This window comes from Marmota flaviventris, chromosome 2 (genome assembly GCF_047511675.1).
Source record: "Marmota flaviventris isolate mMarFla1 chromosome 2, mMarFla1.hap1, whole genome shotgun sequence".
Classification (NCBI taxonomy): Eukaryota; Metazoa; Chordata; class Mammalia; order Rodentia; family Sciuridae; genus Marmota; species Marmota flaviventris.
This window is the reverse complement of record NC_092499.1, coordinates 137,408,261-137,421,598: the sequence shown is the minus strand read 5'-3', so window position 1 is coordinate 137,421,598 and position 13,338 is coordinate 137,408,261. Positions and strand designations below refer to the sequence as shown.

At 39.7% G+C, this 13,338-nt stretch overlaps 1 protein-coding gene across 9 annotated transcripts in view; it reads left to right on the top strand.

The window, feature by feature from the left end:
- Wdr93 (WD repeat domain 93) overlaps positions 1 to 13,338 on the top strand; it is a 46,621-nt gene that overhangs the window by 473 nt on the left and 32,810 nt on the right. For 2 of the 9 annotated variants that reach the window (XM_071608627.1, XM_027922274.2), the window contains exons 2-5: positions 4,222 to 4,562; positions 5,241 to 5,433; positions 7,824 to 7,888; positions 12,124 to 12,202. In XM_071608627.1, the coding sequence (XP_071464728.1) occupies positions 4,260 to 4,562; positions 5,241 to 5,433; positions 7,824 to 7,888; positions 12,124 to 12,202 (640 nt within the window). In that variant the 5' untranslated portion in view covers positions 4,222 to 4,259. Of the gene's footprint in view, positions 1 to 5; positions 23 to 53; positions 114 to 468; positions 676 to 757; positions 1,249 to 4,221; positions 4,563 to 5,240; positions 5,434 to 7,823; positions 7,889 to 12,123; positions 12,203 to 13,338 lie in introns of those variants that run through there. The other 7 variants (XM_071608630.1, XM_071608628.1, XR_011706718.1 and 4 more) reach the window with 7 other exon arrangements.

The window sequence follows — 13,338 nt, the reverse complement described above, 5'->3', positions numbered from 1 at the left end:
CGACACCCGGACGCCTAGCCCGGTGAGCTCAACCTCGGATCCTAGGATCGGGTGTGGCGGCTCTCTTGATGTTCAAGGACTTCGGATTGCCAGCTGGGTCTCCAAACCGAACCGTGAGGGGCCCGTCTCCCCGTTCTCAGGCGTTCCAAGGGCTCTGCTTCCCGGCAGATCTCAGGCGCTCAGGAATCCCAGGGAGAATCCCAAGGGTCTCCCCTGGGCCTTTGCTTGGGGAGGGCATCATTTCTCAGCGCAGTGCCTCCACACCCCCATCCCCCCCCCCCCCCCCCCCCCCCCCCGCCACCTTCCCCGCTCCAGGTCAGATAATGGTTAGAGCTGAGCCAATACTTGGAGTGTATTTCTAACTTGAGAGCCGGGTAAATTATGTGAGGATTATTGAACACTGAAAGATGATTATCTGAGGAAGCCTTAAAAGGGTCGACATGCACAAAGTAGAGGCAAAGTAGATTACAATGAAGTTACACCACTGAATCTTCATTCGATGGGTCTTAATTTTGTAAAATGCATCCCCTACAGCCACAAAGTAAGGCTCTCTGTTTTTTGTTTTGTTTTGTTTTTAAAGAGAGAGAGAGAGAATCTTTTTTGTAGATGGACACAACACAATGCCTTTATTTTTATGTGGTGCTGAGAATCGAACCCAGGTCGAAACCTTGCTAGGTGAGCTCTCTACCGCTGAGCCACATCCAGCCCAAGGCCCTCTGTTTTTGTAATCCTCTTCCTCTAACATTTTCAGGTCTGGGGTAAGCTTACAAATGGAAAGCCATATCATATGGTTAAATATTTAAAAAGTATAAATCGAGTAACAAATTGTTAGATAAAATCTTTTGTTCTCCTGCTTTGGCAAATGTACATTTATATGTATAAGGCCAGGTTCACTTTTAGATTTCTTAGACTCCTTGAAAACCTGGAAACACAACTGGAATGTGGTAATGTAGCCACAACTAGACCCCTGACTTTTCCCACCCCCCTTTCTCTTCTGGTCTTTTACTCCCACCTACATCGCTAAAAGGGTGCATATAGGGTGTGGATACTCCAAGACACATCCATGTTCTGCCCATGCCCTATGCAGCTATGGGCATCTTTCAGGTCTAGGGGTGCTTAACAACGGAGAATACCTCCAGGAAGAAATCAGAAAGACTCATTCAGGTCCTGGCATCTTTTGGGCCATAATTTTAGAGGTGTGGGTATCCTGAACCTGGTCTTAATTAGAAGAGGGAAACTAGACTTTGGGTAAGTATATTCTCTCAGCCTCATGGATTACTCATGGTTTGCAGAGGGACATGCCTTTAAGAAGGATAAAAGTAGCCAGGTGTGGTGGTGTAGGTCTGTATTCCCAGTAAGTAGGGAGGCTGATGGAGGAGGATCATAAGTTAAAGGCCAGCCTCAACAATTTAGCAAGAGCCTGTCTCAAAATGAAAACAGAGCTGGAGATAAAGCTCAATGGTAAAGCACCTCTGTGTTCAATCCTAATGACAAAAAGAAAAAGAAAGCCACATGTATTCTCCCTGCATAGCACAGGACCAGCAGTGCTGAAAACTATAAGAATTGTTGACTTCTGGCCACATAGTACCAACTGTTGTGCTAAGTCTAGGCCTAGGGCAACAGGTTAGTAAGTTACACTGTAAATTGATAAGTACATACATTAATGTATTTGATGATGAGATGAGGAAAATGTGCTTTTTAAAAAAAATATATATATATTTTTTAGTTGTAGATGGACACAATGTCTTTATTTATCTTTATGTGGTGCTCACCCAGGGCCTCACACATGCTAGGCAAGCGCTGTACCACTGAGACACAACCCCAGCCCCCCAAAGGTGCATTTAACAAATTTTTAAAGTATATATTTTTTAGTTGTAGTTGGACACAATACTTTTATTTTTTAAATCTATTTTTATGTGGTGCTGAGGATCCCAGTGCATTGCACATGCTAGGCGAGTGCTCTACTGCCGGGTCACAACCCCAGCCCTTTTAAACAGATTTTTATCTTTTGTTTTCTATGCATCTGGCTTTTTCTATCTTGATTTCTTTCATTTAGCATGATGCATTTGAGTTTCATTCATGTTGTTCATATCAATAGTTTGTAATTTTTATTGCTGAGAAAGATTCCATAATGTGAATGTGCCATAGCTCATTATCCATATACCCAAGTGAAATACATTCATGTTGTCTCCAGTTTGGGGCAATCACAAATAAAGCTGTTATAAATATTTAAGTACAGATTTATATATGAAATATAAATTTTATTTTTTCTTGCATAAATACATAGAAATATGATTGCTGAATTATATGATACATTTAACTGACTGCTAAAATTTTCCAAAATAGTTGTACTATTTTTATGGCCACTAACAATGTGCAAGAGTTTATCTGTTTGTCTACTGGTAAATATTTGAATTGTTTCCACTGTGATGTGCCTACAAACAAAGCTGTAATGACATGGGCAAGTCTTAGGCATACATTTTTCAGTTCCCTTCTATCACCCCTAGGAGTGGACTAACTGGATATTATGGTATGTATGTATATAAATGTATACACATGTGAGGCAAGTGCTCCTTCACTGTGCTACAACACCAGCCCTGGTAACTATGTATTTAACTTTTTAAGAAACCCCCAAACTCTTCCAAACTGTACTACTTTCTCAGCATCAGTATATGAGCATTCCAGTTCCTTCATATCCTTTACAATATTTGGTATAGTCTATTTTTTAAAATTTTAGGCATTCCAATAATATGTAATTGCATCTTATGATTTTAATTTGAATCTCACTAATACCTATGACACTGAACATCTTTGAATGTTCTTTTTGCCATCTGCATACCTTCTTTTGTTAAGTGTCTGTCTTTTGCCCATTTTTAAAAACTGAAGTATTTATTTTCTTATTTTGAGAGTTTTTAAAATACTTTGGATACAGCTGGGCTTGGAGGGCATATGCCTGTAATCCCAGTGACTCTGGAGGCTGAGGTAGGAGGATTGCAAGTTCAAGGTCAACCTCAGCAACTTAGCAAGACTCTGTCTTAAAAAAAAAAAAAAAAAAAAGAGCTGGGGATGTGGCTCAGTGGCCACATCAATACCCACCCCCCCACGCCAAAAGCCAGCTGGCAATTATGAGATTTCCTTCCTGGCTGGTGGCATGAACAGGTTACTATTCCCACTGATTACTTCAGGTGTTTCTTTCAACTGGAGGGAAACATCACAAGTGGACTCCAGTGTGGAAGAAAAGATGATGATAGCATTAGGGCCTTTATATGACTCCCCTGGTCCTCAGACACTCTCATGGTGCAACTCTACTCCACTACATGTTACAGGTGTCCCAGGCTCCCCATTAAATGCTTTTTTTTTCAACTGTAGCATTGGGAGTCCTTTTTAAACACAATTTTGAGTTTTCTGAAGTACAGATTACTTGTTTTCTCTTTGAATTTTTATATACACATACAGACCAGAGTTGATAAGTTATAAGTATTTTTGTAAAAAATTACTATTTTGATTTTGTAGGAGCGTTTTAGTCAGTAATTTTTTTCAGGTCTCGGACATTTCTTTTTGTACAGACTTTTGTTTTGCTTTTGTGGTGCTGGGGATTGAACCCATGGCCTCTTGCATGCTAGACAAGTGCTGTACCACTATACATCCCCAGCCTAGCAGACATTTTTATAAACCCTTGAAGAATCTCGTGGGTCCTGGGCCCTGTGCCTGCAGATCTCCTGTGTGGCAGCAATGGGAAAGTGAGAAGGCAACAGATTGGACAGTGAGGACTGATGATGTTGAACTGAATCTCATTGGGGTTGAGGGAAGAGAAAGAAAGAGTATAGTCATGGCTTCTCACCAGGCTGACTTGAGCACAGTCATTTATCAATACAGAGAAGCAGAAGAAGGCTTTGTTCTAGGAGAGATGGTGAATTCCATTTGGGACAAATGACAGCTACTGTCCTATCAGTGACAAAAGGCAACAGGGTGCCAAACTCCCCTCCTTCTATCATATCAAATATCTTCCTGGGTTGGTCAGAAGTTAGCTGTCTCTTATGATATCCTTCTAATATGAAGACCACATCTTAGGAATGTAGTAGCAATCCTGTGATTAAATAAGGAAAGTGCCAGTATCTGGAATAAATAATCCCCAGAGGCCACTGTGCTAGAGAAGTGTGGTGTGCTGACTTCTTGCTTCCCTATTTTTCTCAAATTTCCTTTGCTTATTTCCCTTCTCAGCTTTCAGAGTTTCACAGAAGTTTCCTGTATCACCTTCTATGATGTCTACCAAGAGAAGTCAGACCCAGAAGATGAGGCTGCCTACATTTACTCAAAAGGTACTACTGGAGGTGCCATCCCCAACAGAGAAGGACTGGTCTAAGGATAACATAGAGGATTATGTCATCAAGGACCTAGATCAGGGGGTGGATTCCCTGCCTCAGCCTTATCGAATGATCAATAAGCTGGTGAATCTTGTGTTTGACTTGGCATGGGAACTTATTGAAGAGAGGGATACCTTGAAGGAATCTGAGAGCGATTGCATCCAGCTCACTATCTACCCTCCACTGACAGAAGTCCAGGTAGGGAACCGGCGGCTGACCAGAAGTCTCTGTTTCTCCATTGAACTTTTTTTTTTGACATTTTTCTTAGTTGTAGTTGGACACAATACCTTTGTTTTATTTATTTACTTTAATGTGGTGCTGAGGATCGAACCCAGGGCATTGCACACGCTAGGCAAGCGCTCTACCGCTGAGCCACAACCCCAGCCCCTCTGTTGAATGTTAATATGTGAAAACACCTGATCCAGGGAAGGTCTTCCTACTAGAAACCTTCATTTAATAAGACAGGTGCAATTTTGAAAGGCTGTATGCATGCTGATGTTGATTAAAATAGTTCAGGTAACTGTTATTGATACTGAGAAATCTTCCCTAACGAGTTAATCTGCTCTCTGGCTTGACAGTTGCAACTAGCCAGTGCCTCTTTTGTTGTTCTTCCCATAGTGCACTAGAAAAAGTGTGGGGCCGTGGTCATGTTTAGTGTTGCAAATGTGTATTTATTCTTTGTATTCTCTGGCCTCTTTCCCCTGAAAGTGAAATGCTATGAATTTCTTAATATATGGGTAAGAGTTTTAGATGAGCACTGTGTCTGGGGATGATCTTTGGAGGAAAAGCTCTTAAACCTTTGAAAAGTACCTTGTGTTTCTTGAAGATAGACAGTGAGAATGAAAATAATTCTGTTTTCTTTGTTTTTTCCCCCAGCTAAACAAAATGCCCAATTGTATGGCTATTTCCCAAGACTATGTATTTATTGGAGTAGGCAAAGGATTCTTCATCTATAATCTGTACAACACTAAACGGATATGTACTTGGGAGAAACTTAAGGTTGATGTCACCTCCATCTGGGCCACAGATTTAGGAAATGAAATACTGATTGCTCTCCTGGATGAAATGGGTATTATTTGTACTTCATCTTTCTTTTTAGCTTAATATATAGGTATCTGCAGTTTAATTTGAGCTCCTTTCCAGGCATGAGTGGGGCCAAGCATGGATTTTTACCCCTGGTCATACAGTAGTAGCTAATACCTTCAAGAATGGTGTGTCAGGCACTATTTTAATATTTTATATACATTAGCCCATTTAATCCTTACAGCAGTCCTAGGAAGGACTGTTTAGAAGAGGCAACTGAGGCATGGAGGTTAAATAACTTACTTGAGTTAATGTGCAAAGTAAATGGCACAGGCAGGCTTCAACCAGGTGGTATAGCCCCAGAGTCCACCCAATTTCAGTACTCAGCAGTTCTGCCACCCATGTAAACCAGAGCTTGCTTTTTTCTTTTAGTTCTAGGATGGACCAGGCCTTTCTGGGGTGTATGGTATAGAACACTCTAGACAGTGTCCTGCATCAGTGAGTTGTTGCTATTGTTTGCCTCCAAAAGGCTGGGCTCCCTCTAACCTGTCCTTAATGTTTGGGCAACCCACACCACTGCCGGGGATTAGGGAGCTTCTCTATTTTGCAAAACAGGAGAAGGCAAGTGTCAGCATTGGCCAGGAAATCAGGAAGTGGTTTATGATATTGGGGCAAACAGGGCAGAATGTTCCTGCTTGCTTTGAGTCATCTATGCAATCATGCATCTCTCTAAATGACAGGCTCTGTTCAACCCTCACAGGTGCACTGGAGAATGGCCTGACCAGACTGGCATAGTAGGAGGGGTATTGCGGCAGGAGTTTGAAAATAAAAGGCAGAGAGATCAGGAAATATTGTATTCATTGAGGAGAGAAATGAGGAAGGTCTGAGCCAAGGCAGGGGCTGTTAAAATAGAAAGAAAAATGGTACTAGTATATTGTAAGTGGGATTCACTGTGGTATAAATCATACATGAACATAGCATAATTTGGTAGATTTCATTCCCTAGTACTTCCCCATGCTCTCTGTTTGTCTTTCTTCTATTTTCATGAGATTCTGCGCTCTCTCGCTCTCGCTCTCTCTCTCTCTCTCTCTCTCTCTCTCTCTCTCTCATATGAGAGAAAACTCTGACCCTTGACTTCCTGAGTCTGGCTTATTTCACTTAGTATGATGTTCTCCAGTTCTCTGAATTTACTGACAAATGACATAAACTTAATTCTTCTTTACAGCTGAATAAAAACTCCATTGTGTTATATGTCACATTTCTTTTTCCATTCATCTGTTGACAGGCACTTGGGCTGGTTCCATAACTCAGTTGTTGTGAATTGCAATGCTATAAAGCTTGATATGCATGTATCACTATAGTATGCTGATTTTAGTTCTTTGTACTATTTTTGAAACTTTTCTATGGGTCTAAAATTAGCTGAAAATAAAAAGTTTAAGTAATGGAAATATAATGTTGAAACAGGAGTGAGGGAGTATGTGTATGAGGTGGGGGATGGGTAGGTATGAGGGGGCAGTAAAGAAAAATGACTCTATCTTAGCTAACTGGCAGGATGATGATTGTAATTCCTTGAGAACAATTATAGAATAAGATTTTAGGGGTCCGAGGTGAAAAATTCCATTTGAACATGCACAATTTGAGGCACCTGGAGGATGTTGGTGGGAATAATTCTCAGAAGAAGTTTGGTTCAAAGAAAGGTTTAGATTTATTATTTTTGTGCTTCATTTCTGTGTAAGCCTCGATATGATAAATTTGAAGGCAAACCACCTTGGTATCCCCAGCGTTGGCTTGGAGCAGATAGCTCATGAGTGTTTATGGGGTTGAATTAGACTTTCACCTGGTCAGATACTTTATGAGGTCTATATCATGAGTACAAAGGCAAGTTATGAGTTCTGGGAGGTACCTAAACAAAGAGGTAGGAGGTCATGGGGGGTGATGATCATACACTGGAGCCCTTGGGCTAATTGGGAATTAGAATGACAGAATTACTTATCAATTCAATGAAATAACCACATGAGAAGCTTGTTGGGGCTGAGGCACATGGAAGGGTAAGATATGATGTGTTCCCTCGAAGAATCTATGACCTGGCAAAAAGAATTTTTCACAGAAGCCACATGGACAACGATGTGAAACAGTAGGGGATGATGTGACAAAACACATCAAAGAGTGGCTTGGTCAAGGGGTGTATTAGTGTGACTAAGGGTCCTACAGGAGACTTCTGTGGGTAAAGCCAGCTAAGTAGAGGTGGCCCAGGAGAGATAACAACCTCAACATTTCAAGTGGAAGGCTGAGGAAGGTGGAGAGATCAAGGGCAGAACAGGCAGAGTGGGGGCCAGGGAGGAGGCTAAGAGTGCATGATAAGTTCAGAGGTCAGATACAAATCCCAACCTTCTTTGGCTCACTTGTCTTACATGCTCACTTGTTTTTCTGTTTCAGGTATCATTAGACTGTTTTACTTTTATAAGGATAGCCTTTTCCTAATCAAAGCCATCAATGAAGTGGTAAGTTCCTGTTCTTTCCCTTTACTGGGGATATTTGGAAGAATAACTTCAGGAAGTGCCCCTGCAGAGTATGAGCTGGAGAGTTGATCTCATTTAAAAACTTTTTTTAGTTGTCAATGGATTTTTTTTCTTTAAATTATTATTTGCAGTGCTGAGGATCAAACCCAGAGCCTCATACATGCCTGGCAAGAGCTCTACCATTGAGCCACAAGATGTTGAAGAAAAGGGTGCAATGGCAGGGAATGTTACAGGGCCTGGTGGTGGTCAAGCGCAACAGTAGATATTCCACAAACTGCAACTGTTATAAATGCTCTAACATTATGAATGCTGTCCTTGCCATAGGGCTAGTCTTCCATGCACTTACCAGAGAATTATAAGAAGCCTGAGAGTGGAAAGGACTGAAATTTGGACAGTGCTCCCCAAAGCCAGACTCAAGCAGTGGTTCCCAGCTTACTATAAATGGGGATCTTATGGGCACCTTGGGATGATAGTTCCTGTGCACAGGGAGAAGTGATGAGGGGGCTGACAACCAGAGTGCAAGAGAACTAGGTAGACCAGTGACAGAACATGCATCAGGGTTCTAGACCATGATTGTCATGGAGTGCTCCTTGCACGCCATGCTGCACTCCATGCTGTAGGTCAGCAGTGAAGAGAAGGGAAGTCAAGGAGATGAGACCTGAGGTCTGCAACACAACTCCAATTTATAGATGTAGATGCCCAGAAAGCCCTAAATCACAAAGTGGCAAAGAGACCAAGGTGGCAAAGAGACAGAAGCTGCCGATCCACCAGCTGAACACTGGTCCACTCCCCAGGCTGCCAGGGCAGGGCTGAGTGCAGGCACGCCACCTCTCCCATCACTGGCATGATCTCCAACAAGAGATGAATTTCCAGCAGTGAAAGATGAACAAAGGATTGAAGCCCAAGAGCCTAAGTGCTTGCTTTTTGCCTGTTGACCCGATAACTAGAATTATATATCTATGTAGCATCTGTTCTGTATTTTTTCTTTGGTAATGACAAATGTGTTTTGTAAAAACGTCTGGTTTTCCTCAGTATGGCATTTACAGGTTTTAAAACAATTTTATATCTGGCCAAGTTGAAATTTTTAAAAACTTTGGTTGGGGGACATGTGTGGTAAGCCTTTGATTTGCTGAGGGATCTAGCTAAACAACATAGTGGTCTCTTCCACCAACATTTTATCATGAAAAATTTCAAAACTGCAGAAAAGTTGAAAAATTATATGGTGTTTACTTATATGCTTACTGCAAGAGACTGCAAGAACTTCATTTTTTACCTTTTTTCCCCTATATATTTTTTTCCCTTTTTGGTGCTGGGGATTGAACTAAGGGCCTCACACTAAGAACACTCTCTACCACAGAGCTACATCTCCAGCTCCCTCATTTTTAACTTGTAATCTGCCCCCCCCCCCCCCGCAAATTAGCAACTTTCAAACTTTAAAAGTCTTAGTAATAAAGATATTAATATGAAAAAACAAGACACAGACTTGGAGTACATATCTGTCTGGACATATGCAAATACACGTACATGCATCTATCTTTAAAACACATAAAAAGCTCAGAATCAATAATTAAAAAAACAAATCAACAGGGCTGGGTTGTGGCTCAGTGGTAGAGTGCTTGCCCAGTACCTGTGAGACTCTGGGTTGGATCCTCAGAACCATATAAAAGTAAATAAATAAAATAAAGGTATCATGTCCAACTATCACACACACACACACACACACATATATAATATATATATATATATATATATATATATATATATATATATATATATATATATATTAGAGAGAGAGAGAGAGAGAGAGAGAGAAAACCAACAGATAGGCAAAAGACATGAATTGACATTTTACAAAGAAGACATGAGTAACCAATTTTTAAAAGTACTTAATACCATTAGTTAGCAGAGAAATGAAAATTGAATTACCATGAGATAGCATTACAGTTCTGTTTTAATGCTTAAAATGAAAGGGATGGACCATACCAACTACTAGGGAGGATGTAGAACAATAGGAACTTTCATATATTGATAGTGGAAAACTGAAAACCAGGTGAGTAATTTCCAGTTAAGTAATGACCTGTCAATCCCATTCCTAGATACTTACCGAAGACAAATGAAAATACATATCCATAAAAGGATTTGTATAAGACATTCACAGAAGCTTTATTCTTAATAATAAAAAACTGAACACACAGAACAAATAAAAAGTTGTGATGCTGCATAATAATCCAATGGAATACACAGTATTTAATGACAAAACAGTGAACCACTGGTGATCATAATGCAGTAAATGACACTCAAAAACATCACATTGAGTGAAAGAAGCCAGACACAAAACAGAGCTTTCTGCATGATTCTGTTTATACAAAATTTAAGAACAGGCAAAACTAATCTATTAGTGAAGGAGATCATAACATAGTTTGCATATAAGGATGTAACTGAACAAAATAGGCAGGTGGGAATTTTCTGGGGTAATGGTAATGTTCTATGCCTTGAACAGGCTGTCAATTACATGGATGTGTGCATTTGTTAAAATTTAAAGTTATGCAAATAACACCTGTGCCTTTAACTGTCCTTAAATTTAAAAAGAGCTCTCTAAAGAAAAATATATAGTGAATACTCATTTTATGAAATCAGCATAATTATGATACCTAAACTAGACATGGACTTTACCAAAAAAAGTACTGTTGGTGGGCTTAAAAATACTAAAAATGTTAAAAACACGAATTCAGAAGATTTTTTAAACTTCATTGTCACCTTCTGAAGTTTCTAAGGTATAAACTTAGTATTCTGAAAACTAATAAAGGAGTCACTTCCCCCATATAAGCTGTATTTCAAGGTAACCAAATAGTGGGTGATAGATCTTTGTGGAAGAATTCTAACAAATGCAGAAGAAATAATAGAATCCAACTATCTTAATTTTATAAGCCATTTTGCAGAGAAATTGTCTAGGCAATGACACAAATGGCTGATGGGGAGCTTCCTGGTTGATGAGCCAGGATGACACCTGTCTGTTCTCAATTATCAACCTTACCATCACTAGAAGAGAAACAAGCAGCTATTATGAGCCTCCTGATATTCTGCAGCAGGAAGGATTCTGTTCCTGCCAAAACAATTGAACTTAAATACAATCAGCCTCTAGATCCAGTTATCAGTTTACAGGGAACACTGGTCTGCCCACTCCACTCCCACCTTATTAAACAGCACCATGGGGATGCAATTAGTCCAATTCAGAATGTGGGGGAAAAAGGCCTGGTTTATTTAACAAGTAAATGACAAACAACAACAACAACAACAAAAATAAGTGGGAAGCTATTATAAATTAAAAGAGACTTAAGAGACTAAGTTAATTAAATGCAACCTGTGAACTTCATTTGGATCCTGGCTTGAGCAACTGCAAAAAATAAATTAAGTTTGTGAAACAATTGAGGAAATTGAAAAACTGATTAAGACACTAGATGGTATTTAGAAATTATTTAGATATTAGGTGATATTTAGAAATTATTTAGGCTTAAATAAAAATAGTAATTTATTGAGTTTAGGGGATGATAAAACAAGAGTTGTCATATCATGAGAAAAGGATACTGGGGGGTTCATTATGCTATTCTCTCTCTTTTTGTTATGTTTGAAAATTTTCCTAACAAATTGATATTAAACTATGTGCATCTAAAAACTTTTCCTTAATTAGTGAGCTTACCAACCAAACTAGTCTAGCCACCTTATTTTGCTAGTAGTCTTCAAGCTCCTTAAATGGATAACATAACCATACATACTGAGCATCTCAACTTTCCAAAATTTGAATAAGTCTTATACTAGGGTTATATCCAGGCTGGGCTACAGTGTAGATAGAGCCTTTCATTCAGCAGCTAGCAGAGTTTTCAGTGTCAAAAAGAACTTATTGCAATTCATTTGAATAACTGAGTGCCAGCATAGACATGAGGGTTTGCAAACCTGACTGGGAGATCTGATGTATGCCACAAATTCCTGGGAAATACGTCTAAAACCCTTTAGACAGAAAAGTTAGTTCCATTTCCTTACATTTCAATCTTACCTGATTCTTATACTAAGATGAAGTGTGTGAAGCAGTGGGAAGCATCTTTTCACGTTCTAAGCTTTCAAAGGATCTCTATTCTGGCTGTGAACCACAGAAGGTCCTGAAATATGTTCTTCTTTTTTACCAGACTGTTCTTACTCTATCAGCATCTTTTTCTTTTCAGGAGGATACCAGCAAGCATAACACCTGTGTAAAGATGGCGATCTCTCAGGGTGGGGACTTTGCAGCCTTCCTCCTACAAGGCAAGATTATCCAGAGTGTGAAGAAGACTCAGATTTGCAGCTCTTCCATATGGTTATTCCCCCCTCCTCAAGTCTTTTCTTTAGAGATAATTTAGGTTTACAGAAGAGTTGCAAACATAGTACAGAGTTGCCCTTATGCCCTTCACCCAGCTCCCCTAATACCAACATTAACATGGTGATGATATATTTGTGGATAGAAGGCAAATAATCTGTGGTTGATAGTTAATAGTATTGCATCAACATACACTATATAGTACTATTAATAACTATTAATTTTATTTCTCACAATTTCATAAGTTTTTTCATTAACATAATTTCTTTACCCCAAGGGCCAATCCAGGTTACCATATTGCATTTAGTTATATATCACCTTAGTCTTTTTTTTAAATTTTTAAATATTTTTTAGTTTTCGGTGGACACAACATCTTTATTTTATTTTTATGTTGTGCTGAGGATCGAACCCAGCGCCTCGCGCATGCCAGGTGAGCGCGCTACTGCTTGAGCCACATTCCCAGCCCTCACCTTAGTCTTCTCATATCAGTGATTGTTCCTTGATAGGTCCTTGTTTTCATGGCCTTTACACTTGGAAAAGGTAGCAGTCAGATATTTTGTGGAATGTCCCTCAATTTTAGGTTGTACACTATTTTTCTTATGATTCAACTGGGGCTAAGGATTTGGGGAAGATGTGCCGAGGCAAAGCATTGTCATTGCATCATATCTAGGGGTATGTGACAGCAGTGTGACTCATTTGGCTGATATGAACCTCAATCACTTAATTAAAGTGGTATCATGGTGTTTGCCAGGTTCTTCCATTATAGTGCTACCTGCTGTTTTTTTCCTTTTCTTTTCCTTTATTTCTTTCCTTCTTTATTTACTTCCTTCTTTCCCTCTTCCTCTTTCCTCCACCATCTTCCTTCCTTCCTTCCTTCCTTCCTTTCTTTCTTTCTTTCTTTCTTTCTTTCTCTTTCTCTCTCTCTCTCTCTTTCTTTCTTTCTCTTTCTCTCATTCATTTATTCACTCATGGGGTCTTACCGTGTTGCACAGGCTGGCCCCAAACTCCTGGGTTTAGGTGGTCCTCCTGCCTCAGCTTCTCAAGTAATGGGACTGTAGGCACGCGCCTGCACAGCTTTGTTTCT